The sequence below is a fragment of the Aotus nancymaae genome, unplaced genomic scaffold (assembly GCF_030222135.1).
Source record: "Aotus nancymaae isolate 86718 unplaced genomic scaffold, 86718_ANA_hifiasm-v0.15.2.pri h1tg000016l, whole genome shotgun sequence".
NCBI classification, from domain to species: Eukaryota; Metazoa; Chordata; class Mammalia; order Primates; family Aotidae; genus Aotus; species Aotus nancymaae.
Window position 1 is genome coordinate 50,159,140 of NW_026988428.1, and position 20,564 is coordinate 50,179,703.

The window sequence follows — 20,564 nt, forward strand, 5'->3', positions numbered from 1 at the left end:
ATCTGACACAAAGTTGATTCTAATTCCTTTATAGAAAACCTATTTTTATTTTCCTTGAGAAGTTCTTAGGATCTTCTCTCTTTCCATCGTGTCCTGGAAGAGGATTTGTTTATGTCTTTGTTTAATAATTTTGTTTAGAGCTCAAAGGGCCCTTTCAACCTGAAAACATGTTTGAATTTGGAGAATTTATATCAATCATTTCCATTAAGATTTCTTTCCCCTTTTCTCCTCTGTTCTCCAAACGCTTTTAGGTTGATGTTGTATCTATCCAATTGATCTTCTAGGTGCCTATGTTTTTTAAGTATTTGCCTTAACTTTGTCAACTGTTTCTTTTAGTGAATATTAATTTTAGCAGTCATAGTTTTATATTCTGTGAATTCTGTATATTTCTCTTTTTTGCTCCCTTGTCATTATAGCTGGTCATGCTTTGTGGATATGATACCTTCTTGAATGCAATACTCACTTCGATGCTTTTGAGGCCACTCATCAGAATATCTAAAAAATATATAATTTGTTCTTGAATCACCTTTTCTTTCTCAGGTCACTTGTTAGTCCCCAAATGTCAGTGATCCCTAGTTATCAATTTACATTTATTAACAAACAACTAAGTTACCTAATACAAGTAGCTGGTGTGAGTTATAGCACTATGCTTTCTTAACCACTTTTTCCCCACGATAACAGGGCATGATCACTGGCAGACTTCACTGCAAGGCCTCAGGCAGGAGACAGGCAGCAGGGCGAGCAGGCGGGACACCTGCTTATTCTTCATCTCCACACCAAAATGGGGAGGGTGTTCTTAGGGCGTCATCACTACAGATCCATGAATTTCTTAAGAGACTGGCTTTCTAATTTTAGATTAGGGAACAATACGGAAGATGATGAAGGTGAGGGAGGTGTTTAACTTTCTCAGCTGCTCCATCCTTCAAAAAAATCATCTTGTTCTCTGACTCCTTCCTATGCCTGATTTCCGAAAACAACACAAGTTTGAAGCCTGCCTGTGGTTCCATTGCCAGGAAGTGTGGCTCCTTCCTCTAGTTTTCTTGTATTTGCTCTGGATTGTAATGTCTGTTTGGTTTATCCACTTTCCATCTTCCAGAAATTTCTGAAAATCTCTGGTCTCTTGATACCCTGTTCTCCTATTTTTTAGAATTGTCTTCATTTATGCTGATATTTGGGATGTTGCTGAGGCAAAAGTGTGTGGTCAGTGTGACTTGAATCATTAATCCTGATATAGATTTTAACATTTGGAAGGCATACATTTAAAATAAATAAACAGCATCTATATAAAGTATCATCAGGAATTAATCACTCTTGGAAATCTCTTTACTCTGATACTTTCTGAGTCTTCATAGCTTGTGAACCAAATTTATCAACAAACCATTTAGAAAAACAAAGGCAATAAATGAAATTCATTTTTGATCTGTATGAGGTAAGCTAGCTTTATAGATTAGGAAAGACTCAATTTAATCAGAAACTCTGTGGGGTCCTAGATAGTCCCTAGATTGAATTCAATTGGGAATTCTGGCATGCAGAATTTAACAATAGTTTGTCCTTCAGCCTCCAGCTGCCTGGTGCTGCTCCTGGTCTCCTGCCAGTATTTTCCTCCAGACAGCCTTGAATGGCTTTGGGAGGAGGAGGGGAAGGAGGAAGGTAGGGAACACCCCTCTACTTAAAAGGAAATTGAGAAATCAGCAGATGTAACAGGATACTAAACATCATCAGTAAAGGTTGAGTGCAGGAGTAGCTCACGCCTATAATCTCAGCACTTTGGTAGGCCAAGGTGGGACGATAGCCTGAGCCCAGGAGTTCAAGATCAGCTTGGGCAAACATAGGTGTAAGGCCGGTCGCCTCTCCGGGAGCTCGGACACACCCCCCCTCCCTCTCCGGGAGCTCGGACACGCCCATACCCCCCTCCCTCTCCGGGAGCTCAGACACGCCCACCTCCTCACACAGCCTAGCCCTCCCTTAAAGAACCTTGCCAAAATGCAAAAGAAGTCTTGTAAATCTACCCAATAGCATTCGAGTCTTAGCTACCCAATAGCAGTTGAGTCTTGTAAATCTACCCCATAGCAGTCAAGTCTTGTAAATCTACCCAATAGCATTCAAACCCTGCCTACCTGCCAACAGCAAGCTAGCCTGCTCCCTATAAAACTCCACGTCTGAGAGGAGTCCGTGTGACTTCTCCGGCCCCTCCTGTCGGACCGCAGAACCTCACCTGGGAGCTGAATAAATTTGCATTGGATCTTCTTCTGCTGGCCTCGGTTTCATCATTTTAAACTTGGCAAGAACCCAAGGACCCTTACAATTGGGACACAGGGAGACCTCATCCCTACCAAAAACAAAGAAACAAAAAGCATAATTATACCAACGTTGTGGGGTTCTAGCTACTTGGGGGTGGTTTGGTGGGGAGGCTGCCGAGGTGGGAAGACTGCTCTGAACTGGGGGGGTTCAGAACTGGGGGAACTGCTCTAACTGGGGGGATTCTGAACTGTGAATCTTGGTAAGCCAAGATTGCACCACTGCACTCCAGCCTGGGCAACAGAGAGACCCTGTCTCAAAACAAACAAATAAGCAAACAATAAAAATATGTTCAGAATATTCCTGGAGCTTACTTTCTTTATGTGATGTGAAAAATCAAGAACTCTGATGAAAAGGAAAGGCATTATCTGAAACACTCCAAGTCCGAAACAAATGTGTGGGGTTGGTAAACCAGGAGATCTTTAAAAATTAACATTATCCATCCAACAGATACTTATTGGGCATTTTCCTTGCACCAAACACTTCGTACTTGCCAGTGACATAATGATAACTAAAGCATGGATACTGATTTTCCCTGAATTCCCAGAATTCATAGTCTGATGGTTGTATACAGATAAACAAAGAATTACCATCAACTTTAGAAAGCATAATGAAAGCCATCTATACAGGTTTTATGAATACACAGAGCAAGAGTACCTATTCAGTGGTGTGCTGGCAAATGTCTAATAAGGGATGCCCTGATTTAGAGCATTCACCAATTTCTCTGGTGTAAATACTCCCACTATAGCCAATTTCAATCTACCAACTTGATGTCACTGAATGTGGAATGGCTAAGAGATGCGCAGCACACTGTTATATAGCAGCTCTCCCACACAGATACAGTAGACTTCAAGAGTATAGAACATATAGTAATGATTAGAAAGTGATGAATTGTTAGTATTTATTACCTCTGCTTTTAATGTGAATTAATTATAAATTTATATGATTTTAAATAATTGTGTTTAAAAGCTAGTTCAAAAAATTCTTCAACATTTAACAACTGGCTCCACAGAACGTGACTTCAACCACTTAAGTCTACTCTTCATTGTGGGCTAGGGCAACAGACTTCCTGAACCATGCAAGCGAAGGTGAACTCCTTTGCGTAAGTAGGTATATGTCCATTAGAATTGGAGAAAGAAAACCAACAGAAGAGAAGAGGGAGCAATGAGAAGAGCTGAGATGCTCACAATAGTGCACTTCATACAACCAAAGAAGAACAACGTTATAACCCTGCCTTTCAGCTATTCTCTCCATATAATAATCTTCCACATAAGGGGAGAAGGAAGGGAGAAATCAGTTAGCCCTTAGATCCCTAAATAGTAAGGACATAAAAACCACAAGAAAATTACAATATTCATTTCATCCCCATGGAACATTCCTTCCAGTCCATGCTGCTGCGGACTGCCAAGGCAGGCAGAGTGGAGGACTTAACAAAATAATCCAGTGGAAATCCTAAGTTAGCAGTGGCACTCCTAACTTCACACAGGGCTGGTGGCTCAGATTTGCTGATGGTGTTCAAACAGTTCTGTGGAATGTGAGTCAAACAGTTCTGTGGAATGTAAGTCACTTAGGAGTATACTCAACAAATGATTGCGTCAACTGTCATTTTTAAACTATGCCTTCAAAACGCTCACAAAATGTATACACATAAGTGTGTTATAGTATCAGGCCTCTTTTGATTGCAACTGACAGAAAGACCTGGCTCTAATGGGCTTAGGTGTTAAAGACATTTAATGGCTAACTTAACTGAAGAACTCTAGGGGAGAGCTCAGAGCTCCCTTAAGGTAGTTCTTGACCAGGGGCTCAAGTGATGACACTCAGATATGGTATCTATTTATCTTTGGGATCCACTGAGATTTTCAGACAGGCTCTGCCCTCAAAGTCATAGAAAGTCTACAGCAGTTACATAACCCTTATAGCTGCTCAGCTTCTCACTTCCAACAGCTGAGTAAAATTCCTGGGCTTGTCTCTGACTGAAATATGTCTGATTCCAAAGGCACACTGTGGCTCTCTATGAAGCTGCCGATAGGTTAGGTCCATGGCTCCCAAACTCAGCTAACACAGTACAGTCACCTGGAGAACGTGTTAAAATTCCAAAGCACGGGCCATATAAATCACATTCTCTGGGGTTGGACCCAGGCAACATTATTTTCTTAAGCTCCTGAGGTAATTCCAATGCAGAGAAAAATTTAGAAACCCCTGGATTGGGTGCTCATAAAAATAGGAGATTTTTAGAGTTGTCTACTGATTTACTTTTTTTTACTAAGAAAGTCAAGTCTCGTTAATTTCCTTAATGTCCACCTCAAAGTCTTTCTTCCTATGCTTTTCAGTCTCTGTGACAGGAGTGTCCCCCTCGCTCACCTTAGCTGGCTGCCATCTGTATCCTGGTCTCACACTTATCCTGTCTTGCCTGGTTCTAGAGTTCATCCCTCTTGTAGTTTGCATCTTGAAATTTTGCCTTCCTACTGGTTCTATCCTTTAAAAAAAAAGCTCAGATTTCTCTCATCCTATAATAGCCTTCCGTATCCCCTGTGGGCCCGCCCTCTACCCCTGCAGCCTGCTGCCCATCTAGAGCCTAACCTTCACCTTCAAACTTCTTAGAAGAGTGGTCTGTCCTCATTGCCTTCAGGTATGCAGAGAATTCTTATCCAGTTTGGACATCACTACTCTGTGAAAACAGTTCTCTCAAAGGTCAGCAATGACCTACTTACAAAACTGAAAGGCTGCTTCTCGCCTCTCCTTCTCTCATCTTTGCTTTGCTTTTTGGATATTATGGCATCCAAACGCTGTTTCTCTCAGTGTTTTTCTCTCTGGCACCTCTGTTAGCTTAAGAAAGCCTTGGGGAAAATGTGTGGGATATGTATCTTAAACACATTTCTCAGAAAACATGTATCACAAGACTTGAAGGTGAAGATACATGAAGGCAACAATTTAAAGCACAAAACAAATTCTTTAAAGACAATACAGTATCATGTATTAGGCTGAAAACTGAGAAACAAACTAGAGATATATATAATCCACATAAAGAAATACTACAGAGACAATGACACTTTCCTATGACAAGTGTGTGCTAATGTGTACAAATGGGCAGAATATTAGGAAGAAGATGTAAGACAAAATATGTATGACACATACAGTATAACTTCAACTTATTAAAAAGCATAGGCCAGGCATGGTGGCTCACGCTTGTAATCCCAGCACTTTGTGAGGTCAAGATGGACGGATTGCCTGAGGTTAGGCATTCGAGACCAGCCTCGCCAACATGGTGAAACCCCATCTCTACTAAAAAGACAAAAATTAGCCAGGCATGGTGGCACATGCCTGTAATCCTAGCTACTCAGTAGGCTGAAGCAGGAGAATCGCTTGAGCCTGGGAGACGGAGGTTGCAGTGACCTGAGATCATGCCACTGCACTCCAGCCTGGCCAACAGAGTGAGACTCTATCTCATAAATGAATGAATGAATGAATCATAATTTGTAACTCAATTTGTTTCCTTCCATTGGTTTCCATTATTATGATAACAGCGTATCTTTGGTGACATTTAGTTTTACCTTTTCTCCTAATTCAACTTTTTTTGAAAATGAGTAGAAATTTCCTTAGCACAAATGTAACTTATTGTATTCATCACATATTTAGCTATTTGATAATCTAGTTGGAATTATTAGTAAGAAGCTCTTCCTTAATTTCTAGTGCCTCAAGAAGCTTTGTCTGAATGTAGGTAGTCATCATTGACTGAGACATCTAAGACCAATGTTTTTATTGCTTTTTGTAATGACAAGGTCCAAGTTTCTTTGGTTTGAAGGATGCAGTAACATCCTTCAAGGAGCTTCATGTAATAAATACCTGGGTGCATAATTTTTCTTTTGGATATGTGATACTGAAACTTAAATAATTATTTAAAAATCTGTAAACAATATTTTCTTCTGCTTATTTAATAAATCAGCAGTTACTAATTTTTAATTTAACATAATTCTCATGTATATGGCAAAATAATGGTAAGAGACTAAAAGAGAGAAAATGATGGGATCCAGACACTGACTGCTTGCCTATTCCTAGAAAATATGTATTCTGCCTTCTCTCAAATAGTGGGAAGTTATCAAATTATATATTTTCTGCCAGAATAAAGTGAATTTACTAAGATAAGAATTTCAAATAAATTAACTACAGTAGAAAATTAAATCATTTTGTTATAGCTAACATGAGCATAAAATAGTTTTCACAAGTAATTTTTAATTTATAGATGAAGAAACTGAGATTCAGTTGGGGAAATTCAGTTTTTGTTTTTGCCACACAAGTAAAAACAGGAAAGCTAGGAAAGGCTGACACATCTTCTGATTTCTAAGTCTATTTTATTTCCCCTGCCATAAGGAATGCTGAGAGATTAGTGAGGTGTTGCCCTGGTCGATTTCTCTTTATTATTCTAGATGGGCAGGTCTATGGTTTCTATCTTTTTCTAAAATAAACAATGGCAAAAATAAAACATTGGTGTTCCTCCTGTCCTCCAAACTTTGTGATCTTAGGAATGATCCTTAACTTCTCTGAACCTCTTCTTTTTCATCTGTATGGTGGGGATAATGATGATAGTATTGCAAGATTTAAATGAGTTAGTATATGTAAGATGTTTAGAATAGTACCTGGCAGAAAGCAAGTGCTCAATAAATGTTAGCTATCCTTATTTCTATTCTTTCCCCAAAGTATACAAGTTAACACATTAGAATGCCTATCCTACATTGGTCTTCCTTTTCCTAGTAATGAACCAGAATTTTCTTCCTAAGCTGCCACAATCATATAAGAAGGGTACAGACTCCTTCTTGTTCATATGGGGTCATATGAGGCATAGCCAAACATTCCCTCTGGAGGATGGGTACCTCCTGGAGGAGGTAAAGTATTTCTAGCAACCAATTCCCATTTGGAAGATGGGGGAGAAATAAATGTGCCATTATGATAAATCTAACCAGTTAGACAAAAGAAAAGCTTCAGTCCACTGGAGAGTAAAGTGGTCCAAGCCACTGTTCAATGTAAACGCCCTCAAAGCAGTGGACTAGAAGCACAACAAGAAATCCATCACAATCCAGACCATCAGCAGCACTTGTGTGAAAACAAGACCTATCTGGGATCTAGCTGCAGCATTCTCCTGTTCAAGCAGAGGTCTTTCTATTTTTGAGAGAAATATGCCTTATGCCCTAGCAACAGATGAAACTCCAACAAAATAAGACAGGCTTACTTTGTGAAATATCTATTAAGTGTACATTATTTTTAAAAAGTTCATAGGCTAGAAACATAAATATATTAAATGCATTAGCTTTGATGGTATGAAATTAAGGGGTGGAGGCAAAGGAGAAAGGACATGTTTGCAGGTGAGATTTGAAATGGTGTGGAAAGTTAATGAGGTGGAGGATACAGTTAAGCTGTTCCAGATGGCAGGATCTGACAGAGGAGGCCAGCGAGGGTTAGACGGGATGAGGATAGGGAGACAGGAGAAAAGAGATCCAGCAGAGAGAGAGCATTCTCAACCCAGATGATCAATTCTGAATTGCATCACAGAGTAGATGAGAAACCATTAGAGAAGAATGTTGAAGGAGACACAAGGCTAGACACAGACAGATGGGAAAGAGCAGAGCGACCAGAACAGAAAATCCAAGGCCATCAGCAAAGTAGCCATCATATTCAGAACACTGACACTGAACTTTGTGATGGAGTCAGAATTCCTTGGATTAAAAGATTTTACAGATGAGAAAAGATGGGAAATAGTTTTCCTCTTCCATTAAGACAAAACATTTAAATGTGTTTGTTTGATTAAGATTACACTTAGGAAACGAATTTCGAATAGAAGAACACAGGATGAGTGTCAGAGTTTAAAGGGATTTAGAGGTCACCTCGATAATCCATTAAAAGTTTATCAGACAAACTGTGAGATTGTTCTTGGTGGAGAGAATTAAGAATAAGATTGCTGGCTGTCTAAGATGGTTGAGTTTCAGTTCTCTCTGGAGACAAGTCCTAGACAAATGTCTGACCTTCCCTTTCAAGCATAATGATCCCATGACTGGGGCAAGTGTAAGGAACAATGATGGAAAGAATGAGAGTATGAGTGTGATCACAACTCAGACTTTCAATCTTGCTTAGTGCCAGTGGAGAGAGAGATACTCATACATGCCCAGGAGTAGAAAAGGAGAAAAGATATTGAGGTTGGAAGGAGAAACCAGGAAGAAGAGCGGGAGGGAGAAAGAAAGTGGAATACACAGCAGGGAGCAGTTCCCTGCCAGCCACAGATGCCTCACTCAGATACCCTACGGGGATGAAGGTCAATGGGACTGCTTATTGTTTGTTAGTGGGAAAGGGACAGGGAGAGTTAATTCTATTTTAGCCCATATGTATATTTGGGAAGAGAGAGAAAGTGAAGACAAGTAGAAAATAATGACACTTAGGCCAACTATGATGAAAAATGTTGAAGTCTATACTAAAGTGAAGGCAGAGATTTCGGACCTGAGCTTTGAGCCAGTAGGGAGAAGACAGGGAGAGAGAGTGGGTGGCGGCAAAACAATGAAAGGTGCCCAGAGCCGTGTTCCCTGTGGAATGTAAGTAAATATTAATTGGCTGATGTTGACGTTGGTAGGCAGAGTGAAGCTTGTGAAAGAAAAATGCTATTGCCAGTGGAGCACAAAAGTTCAGATCTCTGAGCTTGAAATGGCAGCACCTGAGCATACAGTAGTCACACCCATTATCACGACAGAAAGCGATTTTCTGCATAAGAGGCCAACCTGTCTCAAGGCAAAGTAATCACACAATCATGACAAGTGAAAAAGAACGAAGCCTGCAGGAGCCATGAAAATATCTTCCCTTCTCTGAGAACGTACTCCCTTCTCCTGAGGTATGGCAGCCCCTAACCGAGAAACCAGGGCTGTCCCAGGTAAACATCTTGGAAGGTAGGCACCAAGAAGCCTAGATTTACCCTCTCCAGAAAAGCCTTTTGTCAGATGTCTCTGGAAAGCTGAGAAAATGTTATTTTGGGATTTGGCTCTAAGGTTAGGTAATCAGTAGACTCTCATTCTGGAGGAAGAAAAGAAGAACAGCATTGCTTCTTTAGATTTCAGTGTTAGATGGGGAAGGGAATGCTTTTGACAGTGCTTGGTGTTTTCGTAAACCAAAGTTCCTCTCATAATGGCAGGCATGGGCCTTTTGGGTAAAGGTCATTTTCTTGCTCTTGTTCTACGTTAGTAGGCGCCTCATAAGGCAAAATGACTGAAACAGTGTCTCGAAGTGTTAATAAGAAAATGACTCAGTTCCCAAGTCGGAGAAGTGCTAAGTTCATCTGAAAGATGTTCTGCTATAATACTGTGGGTCAGTGTCTATGTGGGGTGATCCCAGGGCTTGTCTGGAAATACACATTTTATACATCTTTTAAAATTACATCTGACCTAAAAATATTTATTGTTCAATAATATATTCATTTAAAAAATGTTTCTTACACCTATAAATTGTCCCAGCCCAGAATTCTAAGTGCAAAAATGTGAATGTCTGACACATAGTAGGAACTTAATCGACATTTGTTAAATACATATTAGATATATGAAGAATGTAAGAATCAAGTAAAAACATCAAGAATGTGGGTGTTTGGAGAAAACTGTTTCCTTTTTATTGCATCATTTTCTCCTTAAGAAAATTAAGAAGAAATTACAATTGCCATATTGCTTTTTCTTGTGGGTGATATCAACCACAAATAGCAAGGTAGTTTTGGAGTCATGAAGCAAACTTCCCTGCTAAGATCTGGGTAAGGTTTTACCTGCAAAGGGTCTAATAAAGCTCTTGAAGCTTTCCCTAAGAGCTCACAGAAGATTCAAACACCCTACTACTTTCAACTCGACAAATCCAATTCATTTTAACAAACAGTTTCTAAGTGTCTACTATGTGCAAGGCCCTGTGCTAAACAGCTGTTAGGTGTAGCCCTCAATGGGTATAAAGAAATATGTATGTTTAGGGGTTGAGGGTAAGGGTGTAGGAGTTGTGTGCGTAGGGAGAAAGGAAAGAAACTTCAAGTGTACATCCACCCCTGTCCCCAAATACACTCCTGGCCCTAAAAGAAAGGTCATTTTAATGTTATAATTACATATGTTTCCTGGTTTTATCATTACAGCTTAAGAAAATAGCACCAAAGGTAGGGGTGGGGTGCTAGAACTCAATGAGTTCACTCTGTAACAATTAGCATGGGTGGAACTTGAACTTTGACAAGGCTGAAGCAGACGGCAATGCAAGGTACCGTGTTAGTCGGGTACATTCTTGTAAGTATTTGGACAGCCAGTCAAACACAAAGAAGAGCCCAATTACAGCAAATTAATTCTGCATAGAGATTTTATTTTAATAATCAACTGGCAGTCTTAAGTTAAATACCAAATAGAGCAGATATAAAGATTTTGGGAAAAAAATATGTGAGATAGCAACTCCAAAGTGTAGGTATCAATACTTTCCTCAATTATCTAGATTTTTAGCAACTATCTTAGTAAACACTAAATCTCCTTTCAACGCAGGAGATCAATGCTTCCATAAAAGTCAGAAAACCGATAATGTTAAAAAATTTGTAAGAACTATAAATTGCTTGGGTTCACGCTCTTCCTAGTATGTAATACTTATAAAAGAACTGATGTAGATGAATAGGAAATACTGATTGTTTCATGTTTATGATGCAAGAAGAGCATCAACTTCTCAACATTAAGATAAACAAATGCCAAAATCAGCTCAGAAAAGAACTTTCAGAATAAGGAGCCTTCTTTAAAAGTCTTAGCCAAAACTATTACGGAAATGATAGTCTCTTAGTCATGATTTATAAACAGAAATTGTACCTTTGTAGCAATTGTAGAGGATAAAGTCAAAGCGGAATTTACAGCTTCTTGCTAACAGCCTAATTTAAAATGGATAATCTTCCCTATATTTCCCCCAAAGTACCTTTTAAAGGACTCACTCTGCTATCCAAACAACTTGCAAATGCATTCGGTAAGTTGGTCTATAGTATTTATTCTCTTTCCTGTTATTGACTCACGATCTATTTCTCACTATTTGCTTTGTGCTCATACTTCTGCCAAATAAAATATTAATTGCATTTTTAGCTGCACTGCTGGTGATCAAAGAACTCTGATATGTCAAGCTAAACTGATAGAAATAGCATCCATTAACATATTTATAGGTTCAGAGCTTCTAGAACATAATTATATCAATTAATTACTTGACAGTACTCTATATTACAGGCTGGAAAAGGCAATTGTAGCTACATACTTTTACTCACAATGAAGTTTTTTTTTTTTTTTAAGTAATAATTTTTTTCTAAAGAAGGTTCCATCTAAAGGAAATAAGGCAAGAGAGCTCATATATCTATGTGGTCACAAGACCGGATTTTTAAGGAATCCACTCACTAACTTTGCAACAGAATGCTCACACAGTAAATGAGATGGCACATCGAGAGTGGTTTAAAATAAAATAATATCTTAAAAATATTACAGAGAAATTTAATTGCCATGTTAGAGTTCTAAGAGTGACATTCTGAAGCTGGTAATTCTTGATGATAAGATTCCAATCAATGATTTTTACTTTCAAATAAACTTCTAGTATTACATAGGACCAAAGCATTTGGCATTACATACTTTTCCGAACATGCAATTCTAACACATAAAGAAATTAAAGCTGTCCAGGGAAAACGCTCTTGAGATGCTGGAAATTAATAGAACAAACAATTATTCTGTGGATCTACCAGCTGTGCGAGTCCTGAATCTGCCAGCTGCATTTAGTATATGTATCATAGAAAGGACAGTAACACACACTTGACTCCTCTTGACCAGTTAATCAGCATGCAAAATGACGGTTTCCCATAATAACTTCAGCACCGGACCCAAACACATTCTCTTTTCAGCAAAGAATGAAGTCATTTAAAAAGAAAATCACACAAGCTGGTTTCCCGATTTCAGCATGAACACAGCCAGGATGTAAGGACAGAAAGCAAAGCTGAGTATACCTATACATATGTATCTATACATATTTCACTGAGTTCTTTGTTGCCTGACAATAAATTGTAAAGGCAGTCATATTTGAAAAGTAAAAACCATTCAACTGTGTTTATAGGATACTGCAACAGACTTGCTGAGGGAATAACAAGGAAAGCACGATACCTTTAGTAAGTCGCCTCAGAATTTGACAACGGCATTTAAAAGAGACAGCTATCATTCTTGCTCACTGCTTTCTGTGGTAAAGTGTACTCAGGGCTCTGCTCTGGTGGCTGCAGCAGCAGCAGCAGCATATGAATTCCTTGCGCACATACCAGGAGAAAGGTAGTCCCAGTGGGGAGTGACAACGCTTAATTCCTCTCGGCTGATGCAGAGGTCCGCTACATGTCATCTGGCAAAGCTGTGTCATTCACTACGACCACCACCCCTGCCCGCCACAGCCTCCTCCCACTTCACAATCACAATGGCTTAGAAAGTAATGCCGTTTCGATAGCAACAAAGCACCAAATTGTATAAAGCAGGGACGATGCTGGGAGAGGAGCCATTCCATAAATCTAACGCTAAGCACTGAGCAGTGCATTCTGTTTTAGGCAAAGGGCTATGTATCTAGTCAGTTCAGCCACCATCAGCCCCTTTCCTTCTCAGCATCAAGGCAGTATCCTTTATATGTCTCATTCAATGGAAAATGCAAGTGAAATGCTTACACTCCTACTTCAGGAAGAAATGCATGGATCACATATTATGTTCTTTAAATAAAAAAAAAAGGAAATAAAAAGAGGGAGGATAGTTTATATTTGGGATTGAGGAAAGAATCATAGTTTTGCCTACAGAAGGGAAGCAGCTCTAGGACAGAGACCTCTTTGGTACTTTAGGAACCTATGAGAGTCAAGGCAGTGTATGTTTATGGAGGGAATACAAGAAAGGATTCCGGCTAGGCAGACAATCAGGCAGATGGAGTCCCAGCCCCTTTAATCACCCTTCCAAAAAAGGACTTGGCTGGAAAGCAACACAGTCAAGACTGTTTCTAAAGATACCAGAAATAAAAGCAAACAAGGCCAAGTATTTCTATTTTTAATATACCTTATTATGTGATTTCCCAAACAACCCTCCCCAAAACCATTCTTCTCATTATGCAAATAAAACAGTCTTGCGACACAGCAGATATTTGTGACTATCTGCTCCAATGGAGTGAAGAGCAAATTAACAAACCCTTCACAATCCATTCACAAAGTGACAAGAAGGCGGAGCACACCTCCTCATCTGCCAGCAGCAGCAGCCTGCTCACTATATAGTCAATACAAACTAACATTTGGTATGGAATTTTAATCAAAATTCAGAATTCTCCCACAGGAGTTAACACAAACATTCAGGACAAAAAAAATCAGACAGTTGGCCAGGAAGTTTAAGTTAAAAAAAATCAATTAGTCAAAATGAAAAGATATATCACTGTCTACACTACTTGATTAATATTTCTAGGACCTTATGAATTATTCATACAGTTTTATTCTCTACTCTTCAGTCTGTAAAAAACCATTCAAGCTGGTTTCTAAAATAACTTCCAATTTTTCAAATGTAGTGGTAAAACTTTCTCTTCTTCATTCATAAATTCAATATGAACTCAAACAATTTCAATCTACTGCTATTGAAATGCATATGCTTTGTATTTTGAGTCCAATAGAAAAATAATTTGTGTGTGAAAAACATCTGAATATCATAAGCATCTACTTTAAAGGTTTTTGAAAAGAACAGAATTCTTTTACCAAGGATGGTCTAGCTAAAGCAACCACTAATCAATAGAAAATACTATATTAAATGGACTGTAGTACAAAATAAAATGCTTATAATTGTTCTGATTAGCATAAATCTTTGAATTTCAACCCATACTATGTTCATCTCTATTAGGCTATCCCTAGAAATAGTTTAGCCTCCTTGATATTTTTTGCTTTAAGTAGAAATATACCTTAGTACTAGAGAACTGAGTTACTAGCTAAAGTGAGATAAATATTTATAGTTAGCTCTTTCCAAGATTCTCCTCCAAATCTAACATCTTTCCTAAGATCCAGGGACTCAGAATATGCAGCTGTCAAATACTATTTAGTAGAATCTTGCCTGTGGACCACCACCACCCCAGCCCAGTCTAGTCAAATAAAACTCAAAAACATACAGGAATCTCTTGCCTCTCTGCTATTATGCACACTCAGATCCAATTTGCTTTTTCCTTATGACTAAGATGATCAAATATTTTCCCCTTTTCCTAACATGCTTAATTTTTTTTTTTTAAAGCTCTGTCCTCCAGTCCTAAGAAAGGTCTTCAGAACTACTAAAATGTCCTATTTCTTTGGCATGGGAAATAACCCATTGTGGAGTTGAGAGGTTTCTGAGAGCCCAAACGAGGGGATTTGTTTCTCTCTTTGAATACTGTGGCTGCCAATCCATATCTATCCTATTAGCCTGCCCAGGCTCAGCCCCAGGAATCTTACAGAAATGGAAACTCCTGGAGTAACTCTTTTCAAGAAAAGGAATCCACCAGGTATTCCCTCTTCCATTTCTGGCCTCACCAGTGCTTGGGGATTTCCTGGGGAGCCACTCCCAGGTCAGCCTTCTTGCCCCAAACCCTTTGTTCTCCCTTTGCCTAATGCAAGCTTAGGCTCCCATCCTGAACTCTAGCACTGGTAAAATGCCTACCAACAATGCAAGCTTTCCATCTCAAAATGTATCGAACTGTAGGATGAAGGTCTCAAGTGGTCAAGCTAACTGGTGGAATTTGAACCACAGGCTCCTAACATGAGCCACCACTAGGCAGAGTGACCTACATTTCTTGGCTACCAGATCAATGTAAGCAGATGTCTTTGGGACCTGTCCTGAACATGTTATTTATGGTGGCTCAGCTGTCTAGATAATTCAAACCTTACAACATGCTCTGTAAGGCCACCAAGTAGGGATTATGGGAAAAAAACTGTACAAAATATAGATTTAAGCTCCAGTGTGATCTGGAGAAGAGTGAGTGAGCTAGTTCAAGAGGTTTATTCCTCTTAAAAAAACACACACACAAACATCTCAATATATGAAACAATGGGTTTGCTGAATTCAGGGCAGACTAATCACTTAAGATGAAAATTCTTATTTCAGGGTTTAAGATATTAGTTTGGCTAAGGTATAATAAAAGTGTACAATGTTTATATAGAGTTTAATGAATTAGAAAGCACTTTGATACATAATGTATCATGGAGCGACTCTGCTGTAGGTTCTTGATTCAGAAAAGGAAAACTGGTTTCAGAGAAGGTGTTTTTCATCAAAGTCATTCGGCTAGTAAGTGGTAAAGAACAGGAAAGAACCACAGCTTCTCACACTCGGCTAATTATTCTTTCTCCTCTTCTTTCTCACTGCTTCCTTGCCACCTGTACAAGATGTGATCTAGTTCACAGGGGGACAAATTCAATTAACAAAGCACCTTTAAGTGCGTTATATTTTGACAGAGGGCAACAGTAATGCCTATCACCTTTTCGCCTGCTCATGCCCATGTCCCTCTGAAGCATAGCTAATGGTTCTAGGACCACTCTGACCAGGAGGAACCAGAAAGAGGTGACAGTTAAGACAGGTACCTTCTCTAAAAGGCTATTATGTTTCAAGTGTTTACCAGGAATCCCTTCTCGCTGCATGGTTTGCCCTGACTGGCCTGTGTCATGCTGGTTTTGAAATATTTTGAATATCACCTCTATTGACAATGTGGCACTAATTTTATCATAAGAAGGGGGTGGGTTGCGTTGTGTGGACAAAGAAAACCTTGAGATTGGCTCAAAGATTCCAATATATTCTCAAAACCAAAGAATTCCACAGCTTCATCAGTGGGTAGCACACATAGCCTCATAATCTTATTCTAATTTTCTCATTTCCTTGATTCTCCTCCACTGCATTCATTCTTCTAAATAACACCTCCATCCCAAAAATAAACAGTGCTGTTTGCAGGTTCTTCTGATTCTTAACAAGCATCATCACAAACCAAAAATGTCCTGCCATATGCCTAAATCTGGGAATTCATTTTGCAAAAAACCAAAACTAATAAGGTTAATCCCACAAATACTCAACTATTTTATTCATTAGAATCAATTTTATTAAAGTACTAAAATAACTTGCACTTTCTTCTTCATTTTAACTTCATAAATCTTTCTGTTACAAAATACACCTGATAGATCCCACTTATTTGCTTATTTAACTATTACATTTCTTTTTCTTTGAATGCAATTGCTTAAAAATGTTTAACATGCTTAGCTCATTATTTAAACAGCACAGAACATCCTGACTTGGCTAGTATTGAATATACTGATCCCCACACCCCAACCCACAACATGAAGGTTGTGCAATTCCCAAATCCTCAGGGTATTTTAGAACACAGTGTTCTTGGAGGTCTTAAAATGTGACTCTCACCCTCTTTTTGTCAGCTCCTTACAGACAACCTCATGGACTCATTCTTAGCTTATTATAATCGGGCATTTTTATTTTCCTTTTCAAAGATGCCAAAAGCAACTATGAGCCTCAGACATGCTATAATTCTTGTGACCACTGTCTGCTACTTAGTTCAACTAGTGTGTCAACATAAACCAAAACATGAGGGTCAGACAAGGGAGGTGTACCCTGAACATAGCTTGCCAGTGATGAGCTGTCATGGAGGACTATTAAAAAAGCAAGACCCAATTTGCTGACACAGGTTCTAAGGGTGCAAAAAGTTGGTGTAATTGCCCAAGACAGAATTCATTAGGCATTTTTTAAAGCAAATATTTTATGAGAAAACATTTTTGTAGAAGTAATGATGCCCTTTAGGAAGTGTCATTAGGACACACTCTTGCAAATCTGGGGTGATTAAAAAGCACTCAGTAGCTCAGAGCCTCTGGTGTGTTGTGATATAAAAGGGTGGGTATAATGCACACTTCATGTGTTACTTGCTTATCTAGGCAGGGCTCTGATGCCCGTCACAGTGTCAAGGAAAGAGGGTTGCCTCCACTGAACTTGAGGAGGCCAAGAAAGCTCCTGTGAAGGTAACAATCTTAAACATTCATCAGCTAAAACCAACTGGTAGAAAATGTTAAAGAATAGAACATGTAGAAACTGAGGAATGCTTGTACAAGAGGAAAAAACTACCAGAATTAATCCTCCTAAAAGCCTAGGTATGTCCAACTGTTTACGGAGGCATTATGTAGAAGAAGATGGTGTAAAGGCCAAAAGCACAGTTTAGAATCAAATTGCCTGACTTTGAATTCTGCTTTTGCCACTAAATGGCAGCATGACCTTGGGCAAGTTTTTAACCTTTCTGTTCTTCATTTGCAAAATGGTAAAAATTATTTCCAGGCTTGTTTGAATGGCGAAGTGAGTTTATCTGTGTAACATGCCTAAGACAGATAGTAGTAAAAGCTTTTAGCCACTATATATTTGGTAGGAAATACAATTGTACAATTTGGCACTTACGGAGCCCAGACTCTTCCTTACAAAAGCTCCATGTGATTAGTATGGATTGATTTGGTCGGAGAAATCAGAAGCAGGTGGAGTTGGGATTAACAACTATAATGATCCCTTTTCCACAAAGTTTTCCGTGATTACAATGGCACGAAGTGGTTCCTCCCCTTTTATTCCTGCAACCTCTTCCTGCTTTCATGCCTCTTCTTTCTCTGCCCCTAAATGTTGGAATTCCCCCAAGCTCTGTCATAGCATCTTGGACACCTTCTTCAGCATTTTATCCTCTCCCAGGACTCCAGCAATGATCTCTCTGCTTTGACTCCCAAATCTCAACTGTCAGCCCAAATTTACTCCCTCATTTAAAACTCCCTTCCCTTGGCAGGGTACAGTGGTTCATACCTGTAATGTCAGCACTTTGGGAGGCTGAGGAGGGCAGATCGCTTGAGGTCAGGAATTCAAGACCAGCCTGGCCAACACGGCAAAACCCCATGTCTACTAAAACCACAAAAATTAGCCAAGCATGGTGGTGTGCACCTGTAATACTAGCTACTTAGGAGGCTGAGGCGGTAAAATCATTTTAACCCAAGAGACAGAGGTTGCAGTGAGCCAAGATCATGCTAGTGCTCTCTAGCCTGGATGACAAAGTGAGACTCTGTCTCAATAAAATAAAAAATAAAATAAAATAAAATAAAATAAATAAAAAATAAATAAAATAAAATAAAATACTACCTTCCCTCATCCTAGAGTCCAAAGGGCAGCCTTCATAACCATCTCCAAGTAGATTTGAACTGAATCAAGCTCCATTTTCTCCGCAGCAAGACGCACGTTCCTCTTCCATGAGCTCACTGCATCATCACCCACTTTCTCAAGCCCACCTTTAAAATCCTTAATACACTCCCACCTGACTGCTAGCATCCTGGTCCAGAACTTCACAGTTACTGTGCACAACAGTGTTCTCCTACAGACATTTACTGATTATCTTGTTCTAGGCTCTGGGGTTCTGCGCCACACACAGGGGGTCTTCCTCCTAACTCATCCCAAAATCAGCAGCCAACACTTGCTTTTATTTTTATGAACGTCTGGATATTTCTTTAAGGGCCCATGGTAGTACTACTCTTCAAATTTTGTAGTGCTAGTCAAATTTTTTTTTTAGGGCTAAATTAATAAGTACTTTAATACAAATAATCTCATGGATGTAGGATATCATACAGCCTAGTTATGTCAGATACTTGTGACCAATAATTTGCAGATAATCTGGAAGATAAGCACATTATTTGATGAATAATGAAAAGTAGAAAACCCAATAGGGAGAGGTTCTATATTTATTAAAATCAAAAAGATGGATTTTCAATACAGAGACTACAGCTGTCTTAAAAGAATGTTCATTTTCCACACTCCCAGGATATAGTGGTGGTGGGCTTGGAAGGAAAGAAACACAATTAATTCAAAAACCCAATCCCAACCATAAGGAGTAGTGATGTGCACACGGCAGCTAGGTTACATCAAGGGAAGAAATGAGATTTCTAAAAGAGGTTGGATGAAGTGGTTTACTGACAGCACTCCCTCCATACCCAGCCTATCACCCTTTCTTGTTTTATTGTATTCCCATATCACTAATCACCATCAAACACACTACCCATTTTAATTATTTTTCTGTTTGTTGTCTGCTGCCCTCTGCCCGTGGCTTTTTTTTTTTTTTTTTTAAATGAGGGCAAGATTTTTTGGTCTATTTTGTTCATTGTATACAACAGTACCTAGCACATAGCCAATGTTCAATAAACTTTTGTCAAATAAATAAATGTGAAAGGATTTCCCTTTTATTGGACTTCTTTTATATGCAATACTGTTTGTAAAGCTCTTATGGAAAAGACGAAGTTCATAAATTACTTTAAAAAAATAGCTCTGCCACTTTAACAGAAAATTCTTCCAAACAACATGATTCTTGAACGTCACCTGCTTGCAGAGGAGAAAAAGGAAAAGGGATGTGTCCTGTGCCCGCCTTTCCAGAGCACACCCCAGATTCATTCCTGGTGCTTCTGACAAGATCATAAGGACCCTGTTGCCCTCCAAATATGAAGAAACATATAACCCAGCTAGTGTTTCACTGAAGTCAGAGGCAGCAAGAGCAACAAAGAAAAAAGCAGAGTAAAAGATGCTAAAATTAAAAACTTGGCTTGGCTCTGTGAATGAAGTAAGTACCAAATACACATTCATCCTGATAGTATATTCTGGTCTAACATGCATAATTATAGCCTGTCAAGGACATAATGTATCCCTAAAGTAATTCATGTGTCTGTTTTTGGAAGCTCTAGTAACACATTGCTAAAAACTCTGTAATTCCATCTTCAACAGGGTTTTGAACTATAACAACCTTAACCTTCTTGCCGTTCCAGCTGCTATTTTGATGATTTTCATTTTGTGGTAGAGGAGTTAAGTTTTCCATAGCAAGAATGAATGTATTAAAAACAAACTATAAGGCCAGGCACAGTGGCTCACACCTGTAATCTCAGCACTTTGGAACACTGAGGCAGGAAGATCACTGGAGTCCAAGAGTTTGAAATCAGCCTGGGCAATATAGAATTGCCCAAACTCTACAAAAATATTTTAAAAATCAGCAGGCATGATGGTACACACCTGTGGTCCCAGCTACTCAGGAAGCTGAGATGGGAGGATTGCTTGATCCTAGGTGGTTGAGCTGTAGTGAGCCATGATTGTACCACTGCACTCCAGTCTGGATAAGACAGCAAGACCCTGTCTCAAAAAAAAAAAAAAAAAAAGCTACAATAAAGCCTCCTCAATTCTAATACACATTAGTCATTCAAATAAAACTGA

At 39.0% G+C, this 20,564-nt stretch overlaps 1 protein-coding gene across 12 annotated transcripts in view; it reads right to left on the bottom strand.

The window, feature by feature from the left end:
* GRIP1 (glutamate receptor interacting protein 1) overlaps positions 1 to 20,564 on the bottom strand; it is a 710,594-nt gene that overhangs the window by 306,248 nt on the left and 383,782 nt on the right. For 4 of the 12 annotated variants that reach the window (XM_021670225.2, XM_021670224.2, XM_064377309.1 and 1 more), the window contains exon 1: positions 12,450 to 12,677. The exons of the other annotated variants lie outside the window; for them this stretch is intronic. In XM_021670225.2, coding sequence (XP_021525900.1) covers positions 12,450 to 12,504 — 55 coding nt within the window. In that variant the 5' untranslated portion in view covers positions 12,505 to 12,677. Of the gene's footprint in view, positions 1 to 12,449; positions 12,678 to 20,564 lie in introns of those variants that run through there. 12 annotated transcript variants of the gene reach the window in all.